The following is a 26,649-nucleotide window of genomic DNA, read 5'->3' as shown; positions in this document are numbered from 1 at the left end:
TATTACCATCTGATTTTTTTGCTAAATGATGAAAATGACTAAGTTAATACTCTTACATGCGCAGAGCGTTTTTCTATTTTGGAGCTGGATATTCAGGCGTAGTTTGAGACCTCCATAAAGCGAGAGTCTAATTTAGCATTTCCACAAATTAGGATTTCTTTATTTAGTATCGCGCTAAAATTTTCTGACAACTCAGGACCAACGCGAGGACGAATCATTTCACAAAAACTTCGCGTTGATCTGCTCCCACCGTTTCCACCACCTCTCTTTTTCCATCTATTTTTTGTGTATCAAAGGGTTACAGAAAAGACGTGTTGGATCCAGTTAATTTTTGTTTAAATCATTGCCTTCTAACGTCAAGTCTAAAGGGATCTCTGTATGAGATCGGGTTAGAGTTCCTGTCGAGTCTACTATTAACCATACAGTACATAAATTTACTCTTCGGCATTATGTCGGTGTCTTTTGGGCCTCCGTTTGCTTATTTTTCATTAAAACTAAAGAATTAGGTTCTTGTAAATTAAAGTCAGCCTTTAGCCGACAAGTACACTTAACAGTTTTAAAATGCGGTTTTGGAGAATATATTCAATTATTCAATTTATATTAAAATATCGTCTTATTTAATTATAATCACAGTCTAAGAATCCGTCTGCCGGTGTATCTTAGCCGTTCGAGGTATATCGTCAAAACCCAGTGACGAAATCTGTTACTAACATTTCCGGTGACACATGGCATTAAGGATACGTCGGCTAATACACCATAACCAACCTTCTGAAGCATCCGGATTTTAGCCATACGTTGCGTCGGCTAGTCTTCATATCTAAATCCTTTAACGCTTAGATTAATTATCAATCCTGGTTTAGCTGACTATCAAATACGCTCGACTACCTGCACTTACACCAGTAGTATTTTTTTGTGTAATTAAGAGTTATCAACGTTTGTGGCATTGCCATGTAATTTTATCCCCGACTGTATGTGTGACGATTGTTTTTTTTTTTTCACAAGTTTCTAAACGATACACGATCATGCCTAAGCTGTTCTCAAGCAACGAACAGATAGTTTTTTCATGCAAATGAGAAACAAATGGAGCTACTTTACGATTCCTACGTGACTAGTTTAGAGCTCGTTCTAATATCTTTCATCAACGTGTGAATAGCCGCGATCGTTAAATATGCGATGAGACTTTATCTACATATGTTATGTACACACATTCTGCATATTTACACGTACGCAACTTTGCAGTATGTGTATGTTAGAAATATCTCAATCAAATAATTACGTCAATTCAATCGATGAATACACAGAAAATTAACTTAACTTTCTTAACGAGCATCAACGTATACACTACCAACCAAAAGTACAAGACAATTTTTCTTACAATTATACATATACAATGGCATACGTAGCTTAAGCAAACCAATTTCAATATAATATTTGTACTTGACCCGATTTAACCTAATTTGTTGCTTACAAATATTTACTATAACATATAACTTAATTCTTTAATAATATACAGGTATTCTCACAATCAGTGTAAGAAATTTGTTCAATGAAGATTTATCTGACATTGCAAATTCGCAAGAGCAAAGGCATAATAAAACGTTATTACAAAAGATAACCAATACTTCCAACAATTTTATTAATTATGAAATCTATAATTCATTTATGTTTAATAAAATATAAGAAGTTTGTACTATATTGCTTTATGTAGCATATTTATAACAGAACGCAACAATGGATTCATTTTGTGACTTGCATATTTTCTGTATGTTGTTAAATATTAACATTTGAATAATTAAGACTAAATTTCACAAAATTATTATTGCTTCGGTAGTTTACAAGTACTGTGTTTGTTATTTCTGATTTTCTAGAAGTATTAGCTAATTATTATAGACTAGTATTGTAATTTACGTTCAAATTCATTACGGAAACATAAAAATGTTGTAAATTGTGTAGTGTTTCTTATTTAGTCAAATAATTCGTGAGAAGAAATCTTTTTCTACGCTATTAAATAAATCTATTACATTAGACATTTAAAGAATTTCACTTTACATGATTATTATAGATATTATACTTTTGGCCGTTAATGTACCTATCGTGATTCATAGATTTATTCATAGTCTGTCGATTGTTAACCTCACATAATTCATATCGCGTTAAAAAGATTATGAAATTTATAATGATATGTGTATATGTATATATACTTTATTATCTAACTTTTTAATCAATATGACGTCAATTTTAATTGAAAATTTTGTATTTAAGGTGATGCGATGAAATGTTAATAATTCAATTGGCAGTATCAATATGAATATTTTAATAATATTCCGTCTTAAAAGACGGAACATCATACGTAATTATTATTTTTAGCGATATCGTTACTGAGCCAATATATATTTTTGAGGTTATAGGTGAAAATAAATAACTTATTAGTCATATACTAAATCAGAGAAATAGCGTTCTATTCAATATATAACTACTAACTAGACTCGACAAGCTTTTTTCACTCCTCTTTAACCTTTTCTAATTAATTTCGCCGCAATTTACTATAAAAGTACTGTCCAGAGCACGAGAGAAAAGTAGCGGGACGGGAACGGGGCAAAGAGGGTAGGCCGCTAGGACCACCTAATCCCCACTTTTCGACTCACGCGTAGCTTCCACCGTTCATCCGTAATGGTGTGGTTTTACATAGGTATAGAAACAGATATTGCTACTATATGTTAAAAAACTCTATCTTTTTCCTCTTACGCGATGCGTAAAACTTTTGGACACTACGACAATGGAATGCCGCTCAACGTATCGCTCGTTCTGTCTCGCTTGTTCTACATATATCTGACCCACTCTCCGCGTCATGCGACCGATTAGTGTATGTGTGCGCTTCGACAAATAGCGTGTTGTTGCCGAAAATGCGTGTGACAATAGGCGGCAACGTTACAATCCGACCACTGCGATGCTCTTTTCGTCCCTCTAGCCCCGTTCCCGTCCCGCTACTTTTCTCTCGTGCTCTGGACAGTACTATATTTTCTATAAAATGACTATATTATATTTCTATATGATATTGATATTATAGTTTTTTATTAAAACATAATTCTGCAATTATTAGGAAAATCGAAAATTTTGTGAAGGGCTCCCTCAAAAATATGGATATGACAATATACCTAACCTAACTCGGGACATTAATCTGTTTTTTTTTTTATATTAAAATAGTGTTATTGATATAAAGTACCTTGTAACTTCACATTGTCAAATTTTTAAGCGTATTATATTTAAATAATTATTTAGTATGTGTTATATGTACAGTGTATGTCAATAGCTTCTTTAAAAATATAAGTTAGCAGTATCTCTAACTTAACACAAAAAAGTAAATTGGTTTGTCATTTATTAAATAACATTTCTAAAATAAAGGGTCTCTTAGTTTGTGAAAAAGTTAAACAAAATTTGTTTTTATATACTTTTTTGAAGAGATCCATAACCTTTCAGCGATACGTGTTAGGTTAGGTATACTATTAATATCATATTTCTAAAACAATAATTAATGATAATAAGATTGATTAACATTGTAACTAATTAAGTTTTGGAGCACTGACTTATTTGACGCACATTTCGCCAGCCTTTCTTTATTTGTGCTAGTATTTCCGAGCGAATTCACATACATGTGCAAATTCGTCTTGGTATCATAACATCAATCTTGGGTGAAGTAAACATCTGCAATAATTAACATCAAAGGAAATTACGAAATCGTTGATCCCTGTTCCGTTGTTGCTCTAGAATTATTCCTCTTACAATTCTTTTGAATTCTACTTTCTCTTATGGATGTTCAAGTACTTGACCATGATCTTAATGAGTGTGAAAATCTGCACGGCAATAAAACAAGTGTTAGTTTCCTTCTGCAGATATTTCATTCCTTTTATTGCGTATATTCCGAATGAATTCACGTTATATTCACTTATGTAATTCTTATTTTTGCTTAATATATTACACAGTATATTTCACAGCAGAATTAACATTGGATTGATATGTTACCTCAAAAACGGACATAAGTTTACATTAAACGATACTATGTATAGCTTTCTGTATACATTAATCTGTAAAATACTAATGCTTTTTATTTGACCTCGGAAGGGAAATCACATGATCATCAAATCAGTATAATGATTTATTGAAATTTTGTACATAATTTGAATATATTAGTATACAGGATTTAGAATAATGTATTCCATTCAAGTTTCAAAATTCATTATAGGAAAATTTTGTAGATTTGACAATTCAAAAATTTTCAATACTTTAACGAAAATTTTTTTAATTTTCAGGAGATTTTCTCGATTTCCACACTGAACGAAAAGCTAAGTTCTCAAATTTTTCTACATTAGGCATTCAATGTATGATTGTGCAACATTTTATGTCTTTGTTTTTATATTTTAAATTAATAATGAATAAATACGACCGTTTTTTAAAAAAAATCAAAACAAACATAAAACATGAAAAATCAATTAATTTTAGCCCTACTCTTATTTGTCCAACGATATTACTTTTTTATTATTTACGAAGTAAATATATGTAAAGGTCACTTTTATAGTAATGAGAGATACGATATGCAGCTTTTAATATCGAATTTCTATTTTGATTGAGAATAATGTATCAGCGAGCGAAAAGCAAAAAAGGAACTGTTTATTATTCCTTAACCTGCTATGCATCAGTATAAGCTAAAAATATTATACTATATCATGATGTTTTTATAAATTATTTGTATAATTGAAAAAAAGTAATCGGGAAAAAGAAATTGAGGAAAAATTTGTTCGGTTGTTTTCAACCATTAGCAAAGGCCATTTCACCTTTATTTCATTCTAAATCTTCTCTGACACTTTCTAGATCTCGAATTATAAATGTCTAAAGTTACGCAAGAAAATGCACAGCAAAGCCCAATGGCTGATATAATTAAGCTGTGATTCTCTTAGAAACACCAGCTGGTTGTTACGACATTACATGGCCTGATTTACACTAATCTAAGTATTTTGGAAAAATATTATCTACTTTTGGCATGCTATAACAAGCAGTCTCGTTAACAGAACACGATCAATTTGTCACTTATAATAACGCCGCTGACATTCAAATGTGTATCAACGTCATTTACAGGCGACAGAAATGAGATTATGTGTTAGTTAATCCTTTAAAAACATTCTTGAAAGTATTAAGTTGATACATATGAAATATTATTTTGAGCAGTAAAATTTTAATGACATGTAGCATTCTTAAAACAATGCATATTTAATTAAATTATGTAACTCCCACGTGAAACTTTTATAAAAGCACAGAGACTGTTTAAATGTTTTAATATGGAACAGTTCGTTTACCGAAATATTTCTTGATTGTTTTGAAAATGGGAAATTAACAAATCAACCTCACATGTAACAACAAATATTTAGATAAAATACATAACAATAGTTTTTCTATCATCTTCAATGATATCAAATTGCAGAATAAAGAGTTATTTATAGATTGATAGAAATATGTCCACGGACATGAGATATTTATAAGATTATGTCTAATACTTATTAATTATTGCGATAAAAGCAAACTTTCACAAAACTAGAATTATATTTCTCATTATCAACATAATGTAAACAATGTAATCAAATTTTATAATTTATTTTTTATTATAATTTTCTGTGTGCCAGTAATTAATATTAAAAAATTAACATATTCGAAAAATTGAATATAAATAATTCTGAAGAAATAATAACCCTATAGCAATCAATCAATTAAATATTTATAACTAATAATTATTTTATTTTTATAAAACATTATACCGCATAATTTTTCTCGAAATTAAGACAAAAACATGCTGAATTTTCTAATTACATATGTATGACAAAAAGTTTTGTGAACATGTAAGACGCCTCGAGTCGCTTTCAACTTTCATAACTTTTTATATGACAAGAAATGACAAAGCACATTTTGCATCACAGCATAAAAACCTCTCACTATATGCCTTTTGTATGCAGTTAATAAAACAACTTTTACGCACTTGAAAGTATTTTGTCTCCTGAAGATAATCATCTAAACGTAGAAATTTACGGAAATTAAGCTGTGACTTCTTTTTCTTCTTCTTCTTCTCCTCTCTCTTTCTCTCTTTTAATGCTACATTTAACACCTCGAAGTTACGTGCAAATATCTTCAGGTACTCAATCAAATTTACACCGTTACAGATGACTTATGTTTTTTGTTCATTTTTCATTTTACTCGTATAATATAAATGAGTTAGGTATACCTATTCAGCTATGAATGCTTCATTAGGATATTTTTCAAACAGGAAACATTTCCTTTACAAAATGCCAACGATATAAAGCATTATTTTATTGCGTTAGTCAGCAAATTGACATTTTACTTAAAATGTTACAGAGGATTTCACTTATTAATGTGTCTTTTGATATTTGAAATTATGAAAGAAATTTTTAGTTGAATGTTTCTAATCGCTTTTAGAGAAGCAATTCGTTACAATGATTTTAGTACTCAATAATTTCTAAAATTACACAAATGAAACATTTTTAAGGAAAATATTCTGGTGTTTCTATTAGTGGAGATACAATGGCGACCAAATACATACTGACGTATACATTTTAAGCTTTATCAGCTACACATTTTGGTATAAAGAAGTTACATAAATGTGTATTTATATACGATGAGACTAAACTTAAAATAATAGCGCAAGAGATTCATTCTTATTTGGAACGTTAAAAATTTTGCGTACACGTCGAAGAAAGTCTTTTAATGCGAGACAGTTTGTTAATAGCTCCTAGATACAGTATGACTACAGGATTTCGAAATTTAACATCTACTACTATTAAACTTAATTAAATGGTATTATGATGTTTCCCATTTATTCTCATTACCAATTTTTTAATTCACTCACATTTTTCAATATGAGGTAATGTTTTATAATGGTAAAAGGTTCATAATAATAAATATTTATAAATAATACTGTAAATAAATGAATATATATCTCCAATATTGGATTAAAATTATATCAAAAATATATTGTAATAAATTATAGATGAACAGAAATATTGAATAGTAATATATTTAAATGATATATCTCTCTTACCAATTACATATGTTTATTGTGAAAGGCAATTGATAAATCTTAACTTCTTACTGTTTTAGGAAATATTGCATTTATGTAATTTTAAAAAATACCGAATATCAACAATTACCTTCATGTCACCAGGTTTGTACGAGCTAATATTAACAGTGTAGCATATAGAAATAATGTAAATAGATATAGTAAGAAAAGTACTGAGAAACGCCGAGTGCACGCGACCGATACGACGCACAGTGGCGAAAAACGGCGAAAACGTGGACAAAACTAATATCCTCGATTCTGAAATAAATTATTTAAATGTTTTTCGATAAAATGATTATATTAGTGTTACAAATTAATTTTTTGTGTTAAAAATCGAATTTTGATTTGTTAGTTAACTAATACGGTTAGTTAACTAGTACGTATGAATTCTTATTTCGGAAACTATTTATCGAAATTAATTAAATCTTTTTGCATTTTAAACTTGAATGTTTGAACTATCATAATAATATTTTCTTCATTAACAAATTTATTTTTTAATATCAGAAATTGTGAATAAATTTTTATTTTTTGAATTGTTGAATAAACTTTAAATATCTAATATGTAATATATATGTTAGCGCCAACGTATTTTGGAGGGTCGTTGAGGGCAATTAGCCTGTGCTATTTTGCCTTCGAACGATTTATGATAGGGATAGCCTGCGTGAGGTCTAAGCGAAAGGTGGTTTATGAGAGTCCAAGTGTGGCGATAGATGATGGCTATTGACTTGGTGTCGTATGGACATCAGATGTCGCAGGGCTGTGTGTTTTGTTAGTTCCTGAGATTGTAGAAAAGGATAAATAGATTGTTATTGAATTGCTTAGTCGAATAGGGACGTTGTTCCTGGAGGATCTGGCCACGTAGTGGGGAGGCAGGGATGCCTTTGGTAAGAGGACTGAGTTTGACCTCTCGGCACTTACCCCAGCACCTTAATTGGGAACGCATCTCTTTTCGAAAAAGTTTCTAACATATATATATATTACATATATATGGGTGTAGATACTTAAATTTCACCTACAAAACAAGACTTTTTGCAAAGGTCAGCGACGACATATTTGAAAAATGTTCGAAACCGCTGTTGTCACGTATGATAATAGGGCGCGCGTGTGAACATAAATGCGAATAACTCAGAAAACCGCAAAATTACCGCAAGATATCGTTACAGATTCTTGTTCGGGAAGCTTCCAGCTTTCATTTAAGCCTAATTGGTAGGTGAACCGTGGTGAAGATCACAACTTTTATCTTACATAAACATTAAATATGTCTATGGTTTATACCTCTTTCCATATCAGTGTCAAAAATAAACATTTTGTTGTGCAACTTACATAATTATAATGTTAAAGTATCATATAAAAAGCCGATAATAGTGGATGAACATAATATTTAAAAAATAATGAACAGCATTATTATCTACGAATAAATATTGCCACGCGAAAGAAATTAATCTAGTCGTTTCTTAAAGTACTATTTATTGAGTACTCGCCGCTAGCCACGGACAAAGTAGTCTACTCAAGAACAACTCCAGTTTCTCTACGCAAGTCGCGTAAATTATCGCTTCGCAATTCGTCTCTTAACGCTATATCGGAATTTTGGAACTAACCGCGCTCGGGCGTCCATGGTTATTTTATATCGTCGTCCGCGGAAGGTTCTAGACCTCCGTGGACGATGTCGCCGGCCGGTGGAGCCAATCAGCGCTCGCCTCCACGGATTCCGAATTTTCAGAAACTGTCGTTTGCTGTCTTCGAAGCTAACGGCCGATCAGCTGTTTATTTGGGGTCTCTCTCTCACTCCCACGGTCTGTCTCTTGTACCGAGACCCCGAACCGTGAGAGTGAGTCAGACCCCGCAAAAACTATCCCGTTTTTGCTCTCGGTAGCTGTCGGACTCTCTGACAAAAGCGGCCACTGTTTTTCGTCTAACGGTTGGGCTATTCTAATATCCTTAAATTAATAATTCGATTGCAAACATTATGTTAAACTTCACCTGGAAAAATTGACTTTAAAAAATATTCAACTTTGGAGGCTCATATCTTCGAAATGGTAATAATAAAATCATTAAAACTGTGAAAACAGTATGCACAGATCCCTTATAAACTAGTTCCATTAAACGGATTTCAAGAATTGCGATTTTCATTTTTTGACTTTTGTCCACGTTTTCGCCGTTTCTCGCCACTTTGCGCTGATTGGGTGGACCTAGCCCCTAGTTTTCGTATAAAAAGACAAGCATTTTCTACAAAAAGGCAGAAAATACTCAGCCTTCCTAAGAGAGAAGACGACACCACGAGCTGCTCGGCACTCTCTTAGTATAGGCCTTTTCCTAACCCAAACAAGCGAGGAAGACGTAACTTTTTCCTTGATTCTTCTAAAAAGAAGACGTCATTCACGGTGTACGGCACTTTGCAGAGATCATCTTTTCCTCCCTTTAAAAACTGCCTTCGTCACCCCAATAGATTTTACAAAAACTTGGATTGCGTCGCGCATACTTTACGTACCAAACTCACTCTGCACGTGCAAACACGCGCACTTATTTCTTGTACTCTATCCGATTACAAAATAAACACCTTACTTTAATCTACTCTACAATAGTTATTAATGCATGTATCACATTGAATAGTTAGATAAAAAAAATCACATATTGTAGCAATCAAATTTTAAGGAAGACCGCCGAATCGACGGGCGTCGGCAGATTCCGGTTCGCGAAGCGGTTTCCGAGCGCGCCCGACGCGACGTTGCGAAGCTCAGTCTATCGAGCGATGCCGAGAGTAACGAAAGGAGTCGAGCTAATAAAGTCTATATTTAAAACGAATTTTCTATCTTTAATATACCACACTTTTCAGAAGTGGGATTCTCTGCGTGTCGACTTATTAAAAGTACCATTTATTAAAAACGGCGATTTAGAGTGAACAAAGTATTTTAGTGAGCACGTGTGCTGGGCGTGTATTAACGGAGCACGTTGTGTTGTGCGCATTTTCTGTGGGTACAGTTCAGGATAGGCAGATTTCGGTAGTGGAAAAGTGAAGCCAAGGGGCGAGAAAATCACGCTTTCCGGAATAATGTACGAACAAGAAGTACCGGAGGAGCCAAGGCGCTATAGAGAACTTGTGGACGTGCTGCCTGACGGACGGACGAGGTTTCTATCATTCATCACGCGTTGGCAAAAATGTCCGGGGTGGCGCGAAAATGGCGAGATAGCTTGCCGCATATGAGCAGAACGTGGGTACAATGGAAGTCATTGTTACGCGAAAATTTCTCGGATGTTAGCAACGCAGTCTCGACTCGGAGAGAAACAGAAAATTAGCGAAGAAAACCTAATCAAGATATTACAGAATATTATTTTGAAAAGCTCGCTAGATGCAACAATGCCGGTATGTCGGAACGAGAGGCCATAGAATGGTTAACCGACGGTTTGAATAACGTACGATTTCAAGATTTTCTAGGTCCGTTGAGCAGATATGAAAAACCCAGCGACCTGCTTCGAGACCTTCGTGGTGCGAGTAAACATTTACATACAGTTACCAACCCAAATCGAAATGAGTCGCAGGGATCCACAACCTATAACCGTCAAGGTCCGCGATGCTATGCTTGTAAACAAACAGGTCATATTGTTCGCAATTGTAATGGACAGAGAATCACTGCCAAATGTTTCAAGTGCGGTGAAGAGGGACATTTAGCGCGTATGTGCCCCAAACAAGGACAGCAGTCATCTACCGTAACGACAACAGTGCTGAGCACGATAACAAGAAGTCAGGTGTTACACGTGGCAGGGGACACGCATCAAAAATACTTTAAGACGACAACGGTGAACGGTAAACAAGTGCAGTGCTACGTGGACATGGGGAGCAGCGTTGTCACCTTGCGGCAGGATGTAGCTCGTGAATTAGGATTCACATATTATGAGACGGAGTTGCGAAGCCTCATTGGATACGGCCAAGAACGCGTACAACCCGTAGGAATTATGACAGCAGAGGTTAGCCTGGATGGTGTGGCTGTCAAGACAGAGGTGCATATTGTGCCGAGTGGTAGTCAGGTCGTCGCGTTGCTGGTGGGACACCCATATACGGAGCACCCTAACGTTGTGGTCATAAGCAAGGCAGGGGAGTTGAAGATCCTAGCTAGGGAAGACCACGGGATTCCCGAAATTGGCTACTAAGTCGCAACGCGCAACACTTTGTGCTAGTACCAAGCAAGTAATACCTGATCTTTATCTTGGTCATATCACAGTATTTACAGATACTCCTAATCGCAACCTGTACGTGGAAGGAGGGCTGAGGAGCGAGGAACCACCGGTACCACGTTGCGTGGTGGATACAGACGAAGGAGGAGAGACGGTACTACCTATTCTCAATGTCAAGGGTCACCAACTGACTTTCAACCCAGGAGACGTTGTCGCTCGAGCTGAAACGTGCGAGGAAGATACGGCTACGAGAGAGGTGAACGATGAACCTCTTTTAAAAGAGCAGATCGATACCGACCTCGAGGGCGAAGATGAAGAAGAACTGCTGCGAACGCTCGACGACAATAGGGACCTTGTTGCATGGAACATAAGCCAGTTGGGGAGAACACGTAAGATTACTATGAACATTGAATTCACTACTGATAAACCTGTATTTTACAGACCGTATCGTCTGGCGTACTATGAGCGTGAGCAATTAAAGGATATGATTGTGGAATTAAAGTCAGCGGATGTAATAGAAGACAGTGTGTCGCCGTTTGCGAGCCCAGTTTTGTTAGTGCGTAAAAAGAATGGAGAAATGAGAATGTGCGTAGATTATAGAGGCATAAATAAGGTTACTGTAAAGGATCGATACCCGTTACTGCGCGTTGACGATCAAATTGATAGACTTCATGAGCAGGTTTATTATACCAGTTCAGATTTATTTAGCGGGTACTATCAAGTTGAAATAGAACCTAAGTCGCGCGAAAAAAACAGCGTTTGGCACCCCCGATGGGCATTATCAATTTAAGCGAATGCCTTTTGGTTTGTGTAATGCTCCTGCAATTTTTCAGAGGCTGATCCACGTTGTATTGGGATCGATGAGGTACGATATTGCAATGGCATACCTCGATGACATCATCATCCCCAGTACAACAGTGGAGGAAGGTATTGAGAGATTAGTAAAAGTCTTAGAGACTCTTCGGGATGCAGGTCTTACAATTAATATAAAGAAGTGTCATTTTTTGAAAACAAAAATTGATTACTTGAAATAAGTAAAGAAGGTATAAAACCGGGACAATACAAGCTGGAAAGCATTCGTACATTTCCGGAATCAAGAAACGTTCATGATGTAAAGAGCTTCGTAGAATTAGCGAGTTATTTCCGGCGATTCGTAAAAAGTTTTGCAATTCTAGCGAGGCCGCTCACCGATCTGACAAAAAGAGGAATTCCCTTCACATGGGGCACCGCACAGAGGGAATCGTTTGCATTTACGATCCTAGGGCCGAAACAGAGGTACACACTGATGCATATACGCAGGGAGTAGGAGCTGTGTTGCTCCAAAAACATACTGATGGCAAATGGCACCCTGTCAGTTACTACAGCCGAAAGACAACGCCTGAAGAAGCCCGATACCATTCCTATGAATTAGAAGCTCTTGCGATCGTGAGCGCGTTGGAAAAATTCCGCGTGTACCTGATAGGCATACGTTTTACTATGAAAACAGATTGTAACAGTCTAAAGCTACTGGCGGACAAACGAGATCTTAACCCAAGAATCGGTCGGTAGTTTATTCGATTGTCTGAATATAATTATAACATTGAACATCATAGCGCAGACCATAATAGGGTAGCAGATGCATTGAGTAGGCATCCCGTAGACGGTAACGGAGAAATTGACGCTGTAGGATTGCCAGTCTTATGCATAAAAGTAACTGAGCACGGCTGGCTGTCGTGGCGAGCGCACGTGTTCGGGGGTCGCTCCGCGATAAAGTTCAATTTTGGTGGGAAAAAGTGGTTAAAATGTGATAAATAATGTTGTGAAGTGAGGCGAGACTGTGGGGGAAGTGAGCGGTGAAGTTTTGGAAAAATCGGAGGTGAAATAATAAATTTATAAATAAAAATCGAAATTTCGGTAATGGCGACCTTCACGCGACGCGAGGGAAAGCATGGGGTGCAAACCCATGAGTAATCGAAAGCGAGGAAACGAGTGTTCGGGCCGACCGCGGAATAAAATAAATATGTGCGCGACTTAAACACGATTATTTTTATATATCGCGAGTGAAAATAGTGCAATTTGAAGGTGAAAGTTGCCCTCGAAGAAGGACTTGCGCGAACACGTGGTCGTGCGACATGTCGAAGTTGCGAGAGAAAGTCGCAGAAATTAAATTAATTAATTAATAATGTAAATGTCATTAGGGATTTAGAGTGCGGGAAAGGGCGAATGAGGCATACTGAATGCACGCGGTGATTAGTTTTGACTGTTTTCGTATTTTCATGATTTAAGAGTAAATAAATAATGGCGTCGGTCGAGCATGCTTCGATATATCGTACAAACACGTGGGCATCTCCGCGCGAGGGAAAGCGTAGAGCGTAAAGGCCGGTTCGCAAACATCCAACATGGCCGGGGAAGGGTCGCTGCAGGCGCATGGAGAGCGGCCCTTAAGGATGAAACCTATGGGTGAAGCGGAGTCACGCGGCAACAAGCAAGATGGCGGAGACATGGCGCGTTTTTCAAATGGTAAGCGGATAGGTTGAAACAAGAAGACAATGAGGAGGAGAAGAGGAAGAGGCGAGACGACACGGAACGAAGTGAAGGAAGGAAGTAATTAATTAATTAATAAATAAATGAAGTGAATGAGATTAATAATAATAATAATAATAATATTAATTAATTAATAATTAACGAATAAATTATTATAAATAGTGAAGTGATTAGTAGATTAATAAATAAATAAATAAAAAATAATTAACAGATAGGCAACTAATCCGGTGTAGTGTTAGGAAAGTGTTGTGGGAGTGCAGTGAAGTGCTGGGAGTGTTGCGGATACAGGGGAATATACGTGACCACGTGCGCGAGTGCAGAGGAACAGTGCAAAGCGGGAAAATGGCGGAAAAGTGTTGGAAGAACTGCGGAAAACGCTCCAGCACTCTGGAAACTCCGAAGTCACAACGATGGTGAAGCAAAGGGGCCGCATTAAGAATATCCAGCATGGCGAAGGAAGGAACGCTGCAAGCACTTGGAGAGCGGCCCTAAAGGGTGAAGCGAAAGGATGCAGCAACAAGCAAGACGGCGGAGGCATGGTGCGCTTTTCAAACGGCAAGAGGAGGGGAAGAAGCGAGAAGACAGTGAGAGGGAGAAGAGGAAGAGCAGGAGTGGAAGAAGCGGAGAAACAAATATAGACACGACCGATCAAACGACTCAAACCCGCAAGGGAGGAAACCGGTGTCAGCCTGGTCATAGCACCATTAGGGGGCACAAAACGGGGACCGACGAAGCGGGGTGAGGAGGGAGAGAAATCAAATCGAATCGAGCACCCTTCCGATCAACTGTTGATTCAGCAAGGAACCCAGTCGTCAGCCTGGTCATGGCACCATTAGGGGGCGACAACGGGGACCGAGTGGAATCGACAGGAGAGCGGAAGAAGAAATTTTTACCGAGAGCAATGGGCTCATGTAGCGTTGTGGAAGAAGACTGGGGCGTAATAGGAAATGCGGGGAAAGTCGGTAAGCGGCGATAACGCAAAGGGTTAAAAGGGCGCAAGGGAAGGGGAAACAACGCGAAAACGCGATGGAAAGCGGTGCGTGGAAATTTAAAACATGAGCGGAAAATGAGATGTCGGAAATAGCGTAGGATATACAGAGGTGACAGGATATACTAAGAAGGCATCTTTCTTGTTGGGAGTGGGGGAGCGGGGGTGGTGGTGGGGGCGGGGAGCCGAAATTTTCGAAACGCGAGAACAAAACAGGTAATTAGAAAGTGCGATGAATTAGAATTAAGCATAGGAAAACATATTATGACACTTAGGTGGGAAATGGTGGGGAGAGGTCGCGGTTTTTGCCGTATGTTCGAGCCCACCGGGTGGCGGTGCCAAGGGGGCGTTACAAGGCAAGCTGGAGGTCAGTGCAACTTTGCCCGGGAACCTTCCCTTAGACCTTGACGTGGCCTATCGGACCAAAACCCTTTGGTTGAGAACATCCATTCCCCACACATGGAACACACATACGCGAGGGGCGGGGGGCCAGTCTCTCTTCCACAACTGCGAGCAATGGCCTAGACCAGGTCTACTATGCCCAACCGGTAAGGAAGTCTGGCGGGTTGCCGCCAACCTCCGCCCTTTTGGCGGGGACGGGAGACAGTTTTAGTGGGTATGCGTGGAAACCGCCCCTCTTCTTGGGGCGCCGGAAGCGAGAGTCCCACACTATCTGGGCTATCTTCCCAGATGTCCATTATTGGATTTCTGTCTTCCTAAAACAAAAAACAGCGAGGCGACCCAGAGATATTAGAAATTCGAAATAAGCTAGAAGCCGGAGATCGCGAAACTCACGAACGTTTTACTATGTATAATGCTAGAGTATACATATGTAGATTCCACCACGAAAAAAAATCGCCTATTGTACAAAATATCATTGAACTCCTGACTATTTTTAATAGTTTACTTTATTATTTTCTTTTCCTCTTACACTGTTCTGTTCTTTGCTAGGATGGCACCGAATGGAATTTTTAAATTCTTAGCACTCAAAGCTTTGAACTGGGAATTGTAGAAACTTAAAGCGGTAATTTTGTCTTGTAAGAGAAATATCCTATTTTAATTGATATTAACAAAATTTTTTAAACACACATACATATATCTTACGTATTCGATCTGCAGTTCTATGATTACGATTGAGTGTTGTGCTGACTCGCGCACGTTGGTTTATTCAAAAGAAATTAATCTTAGGAATAATGTTTTAAGGATGAGTCCGAAACGGTTGACTTTTTTGATTCCAAGACCGAAATGTTGACTTGTGGTGAATTATACATCCGAATTCTACGTCCGATACGAATGACTTGTGAATTCTTTTGGTCCGAAACGAATGACCTTTGTATGATTTCTAGGTCCGAAGCGATTGACCGCAGTATTAACTTCTAGGTCCGAAACAAATGGCCTTCTTATTAATTCTTAACTTGTCCGACTCGATTGAGTTTAGTATAAACTCTGACGATACGTCTTCGGCGTCACTTCCTCGACACGTCGGAAGCAAAAAGGAGACATGCTGATTGGGTCTCATTAAGAATGTTTATTTTCCAATCAACATGCCCCTTGACGTTGGGCCTACCCCCTCTTGCGTCCTGAGCGCGCCTTTTTTGGAAGAGGGTGGGAAAAATACCGATGAGTACGGGAAGATTTTGAAAGTCGGCAATGCCGAGGTTTCTCCCTCCAGGTGACACGCACGTTGTCCTAAAAAGTACCGCTACGAAAGGACCGAGGTCCAAACTCGGTGACCTTTCGGGAAAAACCCCGTTTATGATGGAGTAGTTATTGAAAGCGAAATAAGAGTTAGAAATTCTAAAGGCATTGTTTGAAAAAATGTAAAATTAAATTTCCGGCAATGGCTAAAATTCGTCTTTCAAAAATAATTGTTAGACCCGGACCCATCATAAACTACCTACGAAATCCTCTCCCGTATTGTGTTCCGTCGCACGTTCGGAACAAGTGTCAATCTGCTTTTATCTTCCAAAGCAAAAACTAATCGCCGACCATTCGCAAAGCATCACGTAGCGGATATTTAGTATATATGTATGTACAATTTAAATAAAAAGTATTCGCGAATGCTGTATCCTTTTTTATAACATCTTCAAAAATACTGCTAATTCTTTAATAGAATTGACATAAACCAACTACCACAAAAGCAACAGTCCTGATATCGCATATTAACCAGCAAGCTAAATTAAATAAACTACAAAACTCGCGGTTAAATTGACAATAAGTGCACGTGTACTTAACGAATATTCAAACTCGATTTTCTCGCAAACAATGATTGAAATAAAAATATTTCATTATATTATACATTTTCAATTTATATTTTCAGAATTTTCAGAATCACCTCTTACTCGGTTGTTGTGTTAAGCTCTTTTCATGTTGTTGTTACGTACGCCAATGATTTTTTACTCCTCGAAGATGAATATTCAGGAATAGCCTAAGACCACCGCGAAGCGAGAGTCTAGTCTTGCCTAGGTTTTCCAGTTACCAGGGTTTCCTTATTAGGCTTCGCTCGAGAACATCCAACGTCTTCGGACCAACGCGATGAAAATTCGTTAGACGAAAACGTCGCGTTGATTCGTTCCCACCGTCTCCACCACTACTCGTTTTCTACCCATTTTTGAGTATAAAAAGGGTTGTGGAGAAGACGCCTCGGACCCAGTAGATTATTAAACGTCGTCTAATACGGAACCTCTGTCCGTGGACCCATTTAATTCGTGAACGTCATCTAATACGGAACCTCTGTCCGTGGACCCAGTTGATTCTCGAACTTGGACTAACGAGGAACCTCTGTCAGAGTTTAGTTAGAGCCATTTCACGTTGCATTACAACTAAGTCACTTTTGAGCAAGATCGAGTTAGAATCCCCTTCGAGCAACTTTTGATTACCGTACAGTACGTATAGTTTTACTGTTAGGCATTTTTCCTAAAGTACTTTCGGGTCCCCGTTTCGCTTGTTTTTCGTTAAAACTGGGCAGGATTAGATTCTCGCTTTGTCGGAGTCGAAACATTTTAAACTCAAGTAAAATCAAGTCAAGAACATTTCTTGTAAAAATCACCTTAACCGACAAATACACATAATCATTTGTAATTCCGGTTTTGGGAAAAGAATATATTGTCAACTTTTATTTTTTAAACTTAATCTTTGCCTTTGTCAATTATAAACCAAAGTCCTAATAAACCCACCAGTCGGTATATCTTAGCCGCTCGAGGTATACTGGCATATCTTTGTTACGAGCACAAAATACTAACATTTCCTGTGACACCCGGCGTTGACAACATACGTCGGTTCGTTCACCATAGCCAACCTCCTGGGGCTCCCGGCGTTAGCCATACGTCGGTTCGTCCCCGCGTCTACTTTCCTTTGGCGCTCAGGTTAAGTAACAAACCTGAGTTAGCCTAGTAACACCAACTTGACTAAAATACAGCCCCCAGCCACGCGGCTGTGACCCCACCGGCTCGTAACATTGTCTTGAAAGTAGTACGATAATTTACATCCAATATGCGTGAGTAAAGTCCATTGTATTTAATAAGTTTAAGCAATTAGGCATATGGGTTGCTGATTTACTTTATTCAGCATTGGTTCGTGTTTGTTTTGCATGATGTTTTTGCCTGATAATTCAACTAAATAACCCAAGAACTAGAGATAAATTGGAAAAAATGCGCAATGTTGCAGAGTAAAGTTGAATTTTTAGGTCACATAGTGGAAAATGGCAGTATTCGATCCGCGGAACAGAAAATGCATGCAGTTGCTAATTTCCAAAACCGACAACAATCAAACAGGTACAGAGTTTTTTGGGTTTAACTGGATATATCCGGAAATTTATTAAGGGATATGCATCGATCGCGAGACCGCTGAGTAATTTGTTGCGGAATGATGTCGAATTTGTTTTCGGTTCTAAGAAAACAGCGGCGTTTGAGGAACTAAAATTTAAATTATGTGATACACTAGCATTAAAATTATATAGGCTAGAAGTGCGGACTGAGTTACATACGGATGCATCTGTCCATGGATTCGGTGTAATATTAATGCAATTCTGTGATGATGACGGTGAAATGTATCCCGTTTATTTTGCAAGCGGTAAAACGACACAAGCGGAGGAGAAGTACCCGAGTTACGAATTAGAAGTACTTGCAACTGTTAAAGGTCATAAAAAATTTAGAACATATTTATCAGGCATTGAATTTAAAATAGTTACGGATTGTAAGGCTTTTGCATTGACTATGAAAAAACGGGATTTATGTGTGCATGTTGCGAGATGGGCTCTATTATTGGAGGAATTTAATTATAGTATAGAATATAGAATATCGACCGGGCAGAGCAATGATCATGTAGACGCGCTTAGCAGAAACCCACTATCAGAGTGTTTGTTAATTCGTGAGGACGACGGAATGACGTTTAAAATAAGACAATTACAGCAGAAAGATGATGAGACATGTCGAATTTTTGAACGTGTGAAAGCAGAGCAAATGGACGAATGTTTAATACGGGGGGGGGGGGGGGGGGGGTTTACTTTTCAAAATTGTTGATGCAGACGTTTGTTTGGTTGTGCCGAAAATTTTGCAGTCTCAGATAATTAAACAAATTCATGGGAAAGGACATTTTGCAGCAGCAAAAATGAAACAATGACTTAACCCTTAACGAACGAATGCCGCCATACTCGCGACATTGTAAATATTCTAAAAAAATCGAATGCCGCCATACACGCGGCATGACGTGATAACGCCGGGAGGAAGGCGGGAAACACGTAATTATTGCGATACTTGTAGTAAAAAACCTGGTATTCACATTGGGGACTGTTGGGAGAAGTACCACACACACAAAAAATATAAGTAATTTTGTGTAAATATATCGTTAAACTATAAAAAATAAATTTATAAATGTATACAAATCTATACATTACATACACGCATCTATTTGTTTATTTCAATTCCTATTATTTTTCTGAAATTTTCACTTTAGTGATCTTTTGTATGGACATATCTGTTCATATACTACCTATTATTCCGGTAAGTTTTTATAAAATCCAATAAAGCGATATTAATTATGCACCTTCTCTCGCTCTGGAAATGAAGCACTTAATTTCTTAAAAATCCCTCGACCTACTGGTCATAGTTTTAGAAAATGCGCTCGTTCGTTAAGGGTTAGAAGAGATTATTGGTTTCCAGGTATGAAGGTTAAAACGGAGAAAGTTGTTAGGAATTGTATTGATTGCATATTAGCGGAACGGAAGATGAGTAAACAAGATGGTTTTCTTACGCCAATTTGCAAAGGCGAGGTTCCATTAGATACATATCATATTGATCACCTCGGACCATTAACATCAACAAGGAAGGGTTATCAACATATTTTAATTGTCATCGATGCTTTTACTAAATTTGTTTGGTTTTATGCGACGAAATCAGCAAATACTCGTGAAGTGATTCTGCGACTTGAAAAACAGGCAACAATGTTCGGAAACCCACGTCGTATTATTTCAGATAGGGGAGCCGCTTTTACATCTAATGAATTTCAAGAGTATTGTAGTAGGGAAAAGATTCAACATTCGCTTATTACAACTGGACCTCCGAGGGAAAATGGGCAAGTTGAGCGGGTAAATCGTACATTTATTCCATTGCTTACGAAATTGTCAGCACCCGAACCGGGTAAGTGGTATCGAAATTTGGAAGCAGCTCAAAAATTTTTCAAAGCAACGCCACATCGTAGTATTAAAACGTCACCATTCCAGTTGTTTTTTGGAACGTGTATGCGAGATGATCCACAAATTAGGGAGATGTTAGAAGAGGAATGGGTCGCTAATTTTGAAGAAAATCGAAACGAACTGAGAGCGAAAGCGAAAGAACAACTTGCGAAAATTCAGGAAGAGAATAAGAGAAGTTTTAATAAAAAACGAAAGGAAGCAACAATGTACAGGGAAGATGACTTAGTTTCTATCAAAAGGACACAACAGGGTCTTGGGCTGAAATTAGCAGGGAATTTTCTTGGACCATATCGAGTTTCTAAAGTTCTTCGACACAATCGATACGTTGTGGAAAAAGTTGGAGATCATATAGGACCAAACAAAACGTCTACGTCAGCAGATCAGATGAAATTGTGGGCACATGACGAGCACGATGATTTTGACGAAAGTAGTGACGCAGGTATTGACGTGACAGACGACGAATAAATTCATTAATGAATCGAGTTGCAAATATTAGAAAACGTGATACCCGGGGCGGGTATCATTGCAGGATGGCCGACTGTGGAGTATGGAATTGATTGTAAATAGTTTTGTTCAATAACGCGATGTTTGATCGTTAATCTTTGGATTAACTCCCGCACTTTTCGCGTTTCCTTACTCCTTTTACGGTAATAAGGATGATTCAATATGTTATCAATGCTCTTTTTGAAACGAAATATTACTTGGTAAGAAAGATGTTGTTAGAATCTGATTGTATAATAACGCTGCTCCGTAACGAAAGCTAATCGACTATATGTGATCGTCAATTCGAAAACTTTAAACTCTGAATATGTCTTTTCGTTATAGATTGAAGTAATATTTACAATTGTCTGAATTGAACTTGTTCTCTTATCGGTTTCTTGTAAACCGATTCATTTCTCTGTCCTGTCCAATCTGATTAGCGATTGAGCTTCCGGAAGTTGGTCTCGCATGAATGTCATCAAAGGTAACCAATCAAAGTGGTTGTTTGACCTTTGAAAAGATATGACAGGTTAGTTTCGAATAACCGTAGACACTTCCATTGTATGCCCGCCATAAATCGTGCTGCTGTGGTGCACATGGTAACTGGTATCTGGTTCAAGCCCGATACATTGGGAACCCACGTCTTTGAAGTATGCTTAATGAGAGGACCTCTTGATAGGTCTCATCTCTGACTTCGCGGAAAGGTTTAAACAAAACACACAAAACAATTTATTTTAAGCAAACAAAACAAACACTGGTAACAACAACACTTTTAACTAACTATCTTTAAACGGAATTTATACGCTCAATTGCTATTTCTATTCGTTCTCGTTAAATTTCGCCAACTTTCTCGAAACGTCTTTCGTGTCTGAATTTCGCCAACGAATTGCCGTCTTTTTTCCTCCGCGTTTTCTTTGTCTCGTTATCAATTTGTTAATCATATCGATAACTTTCGAACACAACATTCAGAACTATTTACAATCGATTTGATTCCAAGTTTCAAACACGATATTCAAAACTATTTACAATCAATTCCACACTCCACATTAATAATGAGTGATTTGTAATATTTTTTGACTGTAGAATTAATAAACAATTTGTCGATTTTGTTATTTTTTACGCTATAAGTAAACTTTTCCACAAATATTTGAAAAATATTCAAATTCAATTTTTGTAAAAATGAAATGGTCTAAAAAATTGTATTCTGTATCTTTGACTTATTTTTTCATGAAGATTCGCCCTGTTTTCGCGTGTGTCAACGTTCCGGAAACACCCTGTACTTACTATATTGTGACGCATTTCTCAATATCGACTTTAAAATATGCGACTACTCATTGTAACTACTCAGTCTTTAGTCAGGAGTAATTAATAAAATTTTACTATGTGACATGTCTTCTTTATATCATTTGCAAAAAATATTTCATTGTTTTTCAATCTATGTATAATCTTACCAACTACGTAATCAATGATAAAAAAACTGTAGCAATTTTTAAGAGAGATTTAAAAGCTAACATTTCACTATTTACTAGGAAGTTTTATAATCTAATTGTTTAAAAGTATTTTATAACTTTTGTTGAAAAAATACACTAGTTCATTGATCGGAATAGGTAATAATTCAACGGAGCAAATTGGAGAAAACCGACAGACGAAAAAGAATGTTTCAACCTAATTCAATTAATTTTGTACGGGTCTGTAAAAAGACTTCAGGTCTTGCATTGTCGTATTGAAACTCAACGTTTTTTCGATTCAACAATGCAGGTCGTTTTTCTTGAATTGTCGCATTTAATCAATCGAACTAGAAGTAATATATACAGTGAAGGATAAAAGTATTCGTATACTTGAAATAATGAAACAAGAATGAACAATATTTTTTATATTATTAAATATATTTAATCATACACACCTGCATATTAAACATTACACTTACAGCGATAAACGACCCAAAACCGAAAACAATAACATCATGTAGTAACTTAAAATGACTTGAATTTCACGAAACCGTAAGAAATCTCCGGGACACAAGTATTCGTACATTATCATTTATGTTGATAAATACAGTAATTGTAATAGTATCAGGACATTCTGATCAATGTGATTAGATGATGTTCTGTTTGTGTAATCAGTAGCAATCGCGGCGAGTACACTTTAATTCTAATATTTACAATATGGGGAGAAAATACAATGAAACAACATTAGAAGAAAGAGAAATTGTTATACGGTTACATGAAGAAGGTAAATCATATAGAAATATATCAGAAATACTAAAAAAAGAGTCGGTCGACTGTACAAAGTATTATAAACAAGTATAAGAAAGAAGGAATATTGCGGAAGAAAAAAACTGGTAGACCCCGAAAATTAATTAGGAGAGAAAAGCGCAAAATCGTCCGAACTATTAAAGAAAAACCAGATACTAGTGCATGTAAAATTGCATTACATCTTAAAGAATACATATATGCTGAAAGCCGATATGATTTGCCGGAAAAGTTATTATACATAATATTAATTTATAAAATTCCTGCTAAAATAATTGTAACAATAATTAAGTGTACGAATACGTTTGTCCCGGCGATTTCTTACAGTCTCGTGAATTTCAAGTCATTTCAAGTTACTCCATGATGTTATTGCCTTCGATTTTGGGTCATTTGTTGCTATAAGTGTAATGTTTAATATACAGCTATATATGATTAAATATACTTAATAATATAGAAAATATTCTTCTTTTTATTTCTATATTTCAAGTGTACGAATACTTTTGTCCTCCACTGTAGTTCATGACCATCGATTTAGGACCACGACGAAAATTTCACTTTTGCGACTATAACATTTTGTATGGAAAATTATTTTGGGTCATGCAAAATTATTACTTATACGTTGATAACGATATAATAAATAGTAAGTGACTTGTACTATCTTGACAATAATTAAATTATTTGGGTGATGAGTGATAAAAGGCAGCACGAGCATTTACATTGGGCTCGAGTATCAGTAATGTGTGAGATCAAAGGTAAATGGCATAAAAAATGTCTGGAGCCTACTCAAAAGACACAGAGATATACTTGTGTTTACAAATATGTAATATCTTTATCACGAATGCTTACGTTTATTGTCTCAATATTAATGTTAATTTCCCAATTCTTTTGTTTCAAGTATATTTTATTGAATCCATGTTTATGCATTTTATAGATTAATTAGTATAGAATTATCTACATTATAATTTCAGAGTGATTCATTTGTAGTACTCATATACAGTTGCATTAAAAAAGCATTATGAATATTATTTAAAATTATATTGAAAAGACATAACTTATATTTTAGTAAATTACCTATCTTTTAGGAAATCTTTTGTCTGTCTTAAGAAATTTAGGTTCTAATTTTACTTAAGCACGAGAGATAAACAATTATTTGTAGTAAGTCAGACGTCCGAGCATAAAGGAAAACTAAAATAAAACAAATCAATTGATTATAAACCATAAGGATATTTATTATTTTAACACATAATTCGCCTCTACTCGCTGTCACACAACGCTAAATGTCGCTAATGACCTTTGATGTTGATGCAACTCTAAGCTCTAAAAAAAAAAAAGCGACGCTAAAGACGAACGACGACTCTCTGGACTGTTAGACGTCGCTGGGCGACGTCGTTGCCTGGTTTCATTTTGTTTAACGGTCACTCGATTCTGGAATATACTTACTTTGGAATAGACTTACTACAATTCGTTTCTTCGATCATTTTTATTGCGAGAAACTGCTTTTGATGATCTGTGCAACAAATTCCTAATAACCTTTAATATCGCAATCTGTTGCGTATCGAAATAGCAACATCGCCGCCTCTCTTATTTTCCCAATCATTTCCGATTATTCTGAAACCGTCAATTTCGAATTCGCAGTCAGGTTTTAGCCATGCTTCTGTTAAAATTATTATGTCATAGCCTCGACTGAATTTTCAAAAAGAATCTAGCCTTTCTTTGGCCTTTGCTGTTCGCTGCTGCAGTTTTACGCAATTTTACGCTTCTGCAGTTTCATAGTGCTACCAGTAACTGATTTGGGTGAACTTTCGTATTTTCCCCATCGAATTTTTTCAAAGTTGATACGTCCCCTGATAGAACTCGAGGAGCCTAGTCGCTTGATATAAGTTTTAAGTTTCGGAAACTTTTAATAAAATTTTTATGAATTTTTATGAGAGACCCTAAAGTTAGGTTAGGTCGCCCAAAATGTGCTCAACCCCTTTGAAACACTATTAAATGTATTAAGACTCTGTATCCGATTGAATAAAATAAAAAAATAAAAAATTTTTGAATTCAATTTTTCTCTCCCATAGACTTTAATGTATTTTTAGGGTCTCTGATAAAAAATTCATAAAAATTTTATTAAGAGGTTCCGAAAGCTGGGATTTGTGCCATTAGATAATTCACCTCAAAGGCTTTCAGGGGACGTATCAACTTTGAAAAAATTCAATGGGGAAAATACGGAAGTGTATCCACTGATTTCGCTGCATAATTAGTTTCATTATTTTTTATATGTACTATGTTTATTGTCTAGTTGAGCATCATGGCCTTTTGCCGCTCCGCCGCTCCTGAGCTTTCGCTTATATCGGCAGGTGTTCGAGTCTTAGACCCACCACCGCACAAGAGTTGGAGCCCAGTCCAATCCGCGGGTTCCAAAGACATCACCTGACTCCATTGCCTGCTGTAAGGAATTTTTCTCTAGGCCCCCGGCTTCCCTGAGACTGGCTTTGAGACACCAGCCTCCCGAACCTCGACTCGGATTCCGGGACGCGACACGAAGCCGCCAACCGTTCACCTCGCCCAGGCCCGGCACGTCAGCCTGGCCAACTTATATGTACTATGTATAGAAAAAACTTTTGTTAACGTAATATCGTATTGACGCTAAATTGTGCAGTAATCACTTTGTTTGTAAACGTGAGGAGTCATCGCCTCCGCCGACTGGCCTTCCGATACTCGTATTTTTCAGTTCAGTATAATCTACGCCGTTTCAACGAGAGATCTGCAGTGCATCTATAGACTTATACCTGTACGCTATTAAATAATTGCGATTTATTTCCTGGGGATCTTGACCGCAGATTCCCGCTTGAATGGACTTTTAGGGACTTTGTCAACTTTTCGGAGCCAGGTCAAGGATCGCGGATCAGAATTTCGCATCGCTAAAGTTATATCTCCTACTCATTAAACTAAACATTTGCATACACGAGTGAGTGAGTGATTCAACCGCGTGTACAGTGCGAAAATCTAGAAAGCTAGAAGTGAAGGATCTTTCATTTCAAATACTTATTGATAGTCAATTTACTATGTACTGTTGAAATACTGTCTGAGTACGATCGGTGTCTTTTTTGATGGAGGTGTAACGTCCCTGCGACTAGACTCAGGTATTTTACAGCACTTATGAAGCAAAGAGCGGCTTTTGCCTATTAAGCGACTCGTTTTTACTATAACTAATTCTAAAAGAATGTGGGATCGTGGTGGCGTGTGGTTAAAGAGTGAAATCTACAGGTTAATACCTTTCATTAATTAGGTTTATTCAAGTAATGATGAGAAAGAGAGTTATAATTAACAATTTCTTTAGCGGATATAAAAATGTATGTTTGACTGAATTCTATAAGCAAATTGGAGTATAATAGACTTGTTGTTGTCGCAAATCGCAGAACGGTAGCTAACTACTTCA

The 26,649-nt window shown here is 36.9% G+C and overlaps 2 protein-coding genes across 3 annotated transcripts in view; one reads left to right on the top strand and one right to left on the bottom strand.

The window, feature by feature from the left end:
• LOC100880726 (uncharacterized) overlaps window positions 1–26,649 on the bottom strand; it is a 235,716-nt gene that overhangs the window by 195,410 nt on the left and 13,657 nt on the right. The window lies entirely within an intron of this gene.
• On the top strand, window positions 9,865–25,843 carry LOC143265125 (uncharacterized). Of its 2 annotated transcripts, none has more exons than XM_076535289.1 (2): window positions 9,865–11,676; window positions 25,568–25,843. In XM_076535289.1, the coding sequence occupies exon 1, from the start codon at window positions 10,481–10,483 to the stop codon at window positions 11,261–11,263; it is 783 nt and encodes a 260-aa protein (XP_076391404.1). In that variant the 5' UTR covers window positions 9,865–10,480; the 3' UTR covers window positions 11,264–11,676; window positions 25,568–25,843. The 2 variants fall into 2 exon arrangements, with proteins under 2 accessions (XP_076391404.1, XP_076391405.1); XM_076535290.1 differs by having other exon boundaries at window positions 25,510–25,843.

Source organism: Megachile rotundata, chromosome 9 (genome assembly GCF_050947335.1).
Source record: "Megachile rotundata isolate GNS110a chromosome 9, iyMegRotu1, whole genome shotgun sequence".
Lineage (NCBI taxonomy): Eukaryota > Metazoa > Arthropoda > Insecta > Hymenoptera > Megachilidae > Megachile > Megachile rotundata.
The sequence above is the reverse complement of the archived record's forward strand: the minus strand, read 5'-3'. Positions and strand labels throughout refer to the sequence as shown.

What these genes read in the sequence shown, in the direction of transcription:
- LOC143265125 (XM_076535289.1), top strand. Translation starts at nt 10,481, where the DNA reads ATGTCGGAACGAGAGGCCATAGAATGGTTAACCGACGGTTTGAATAAC.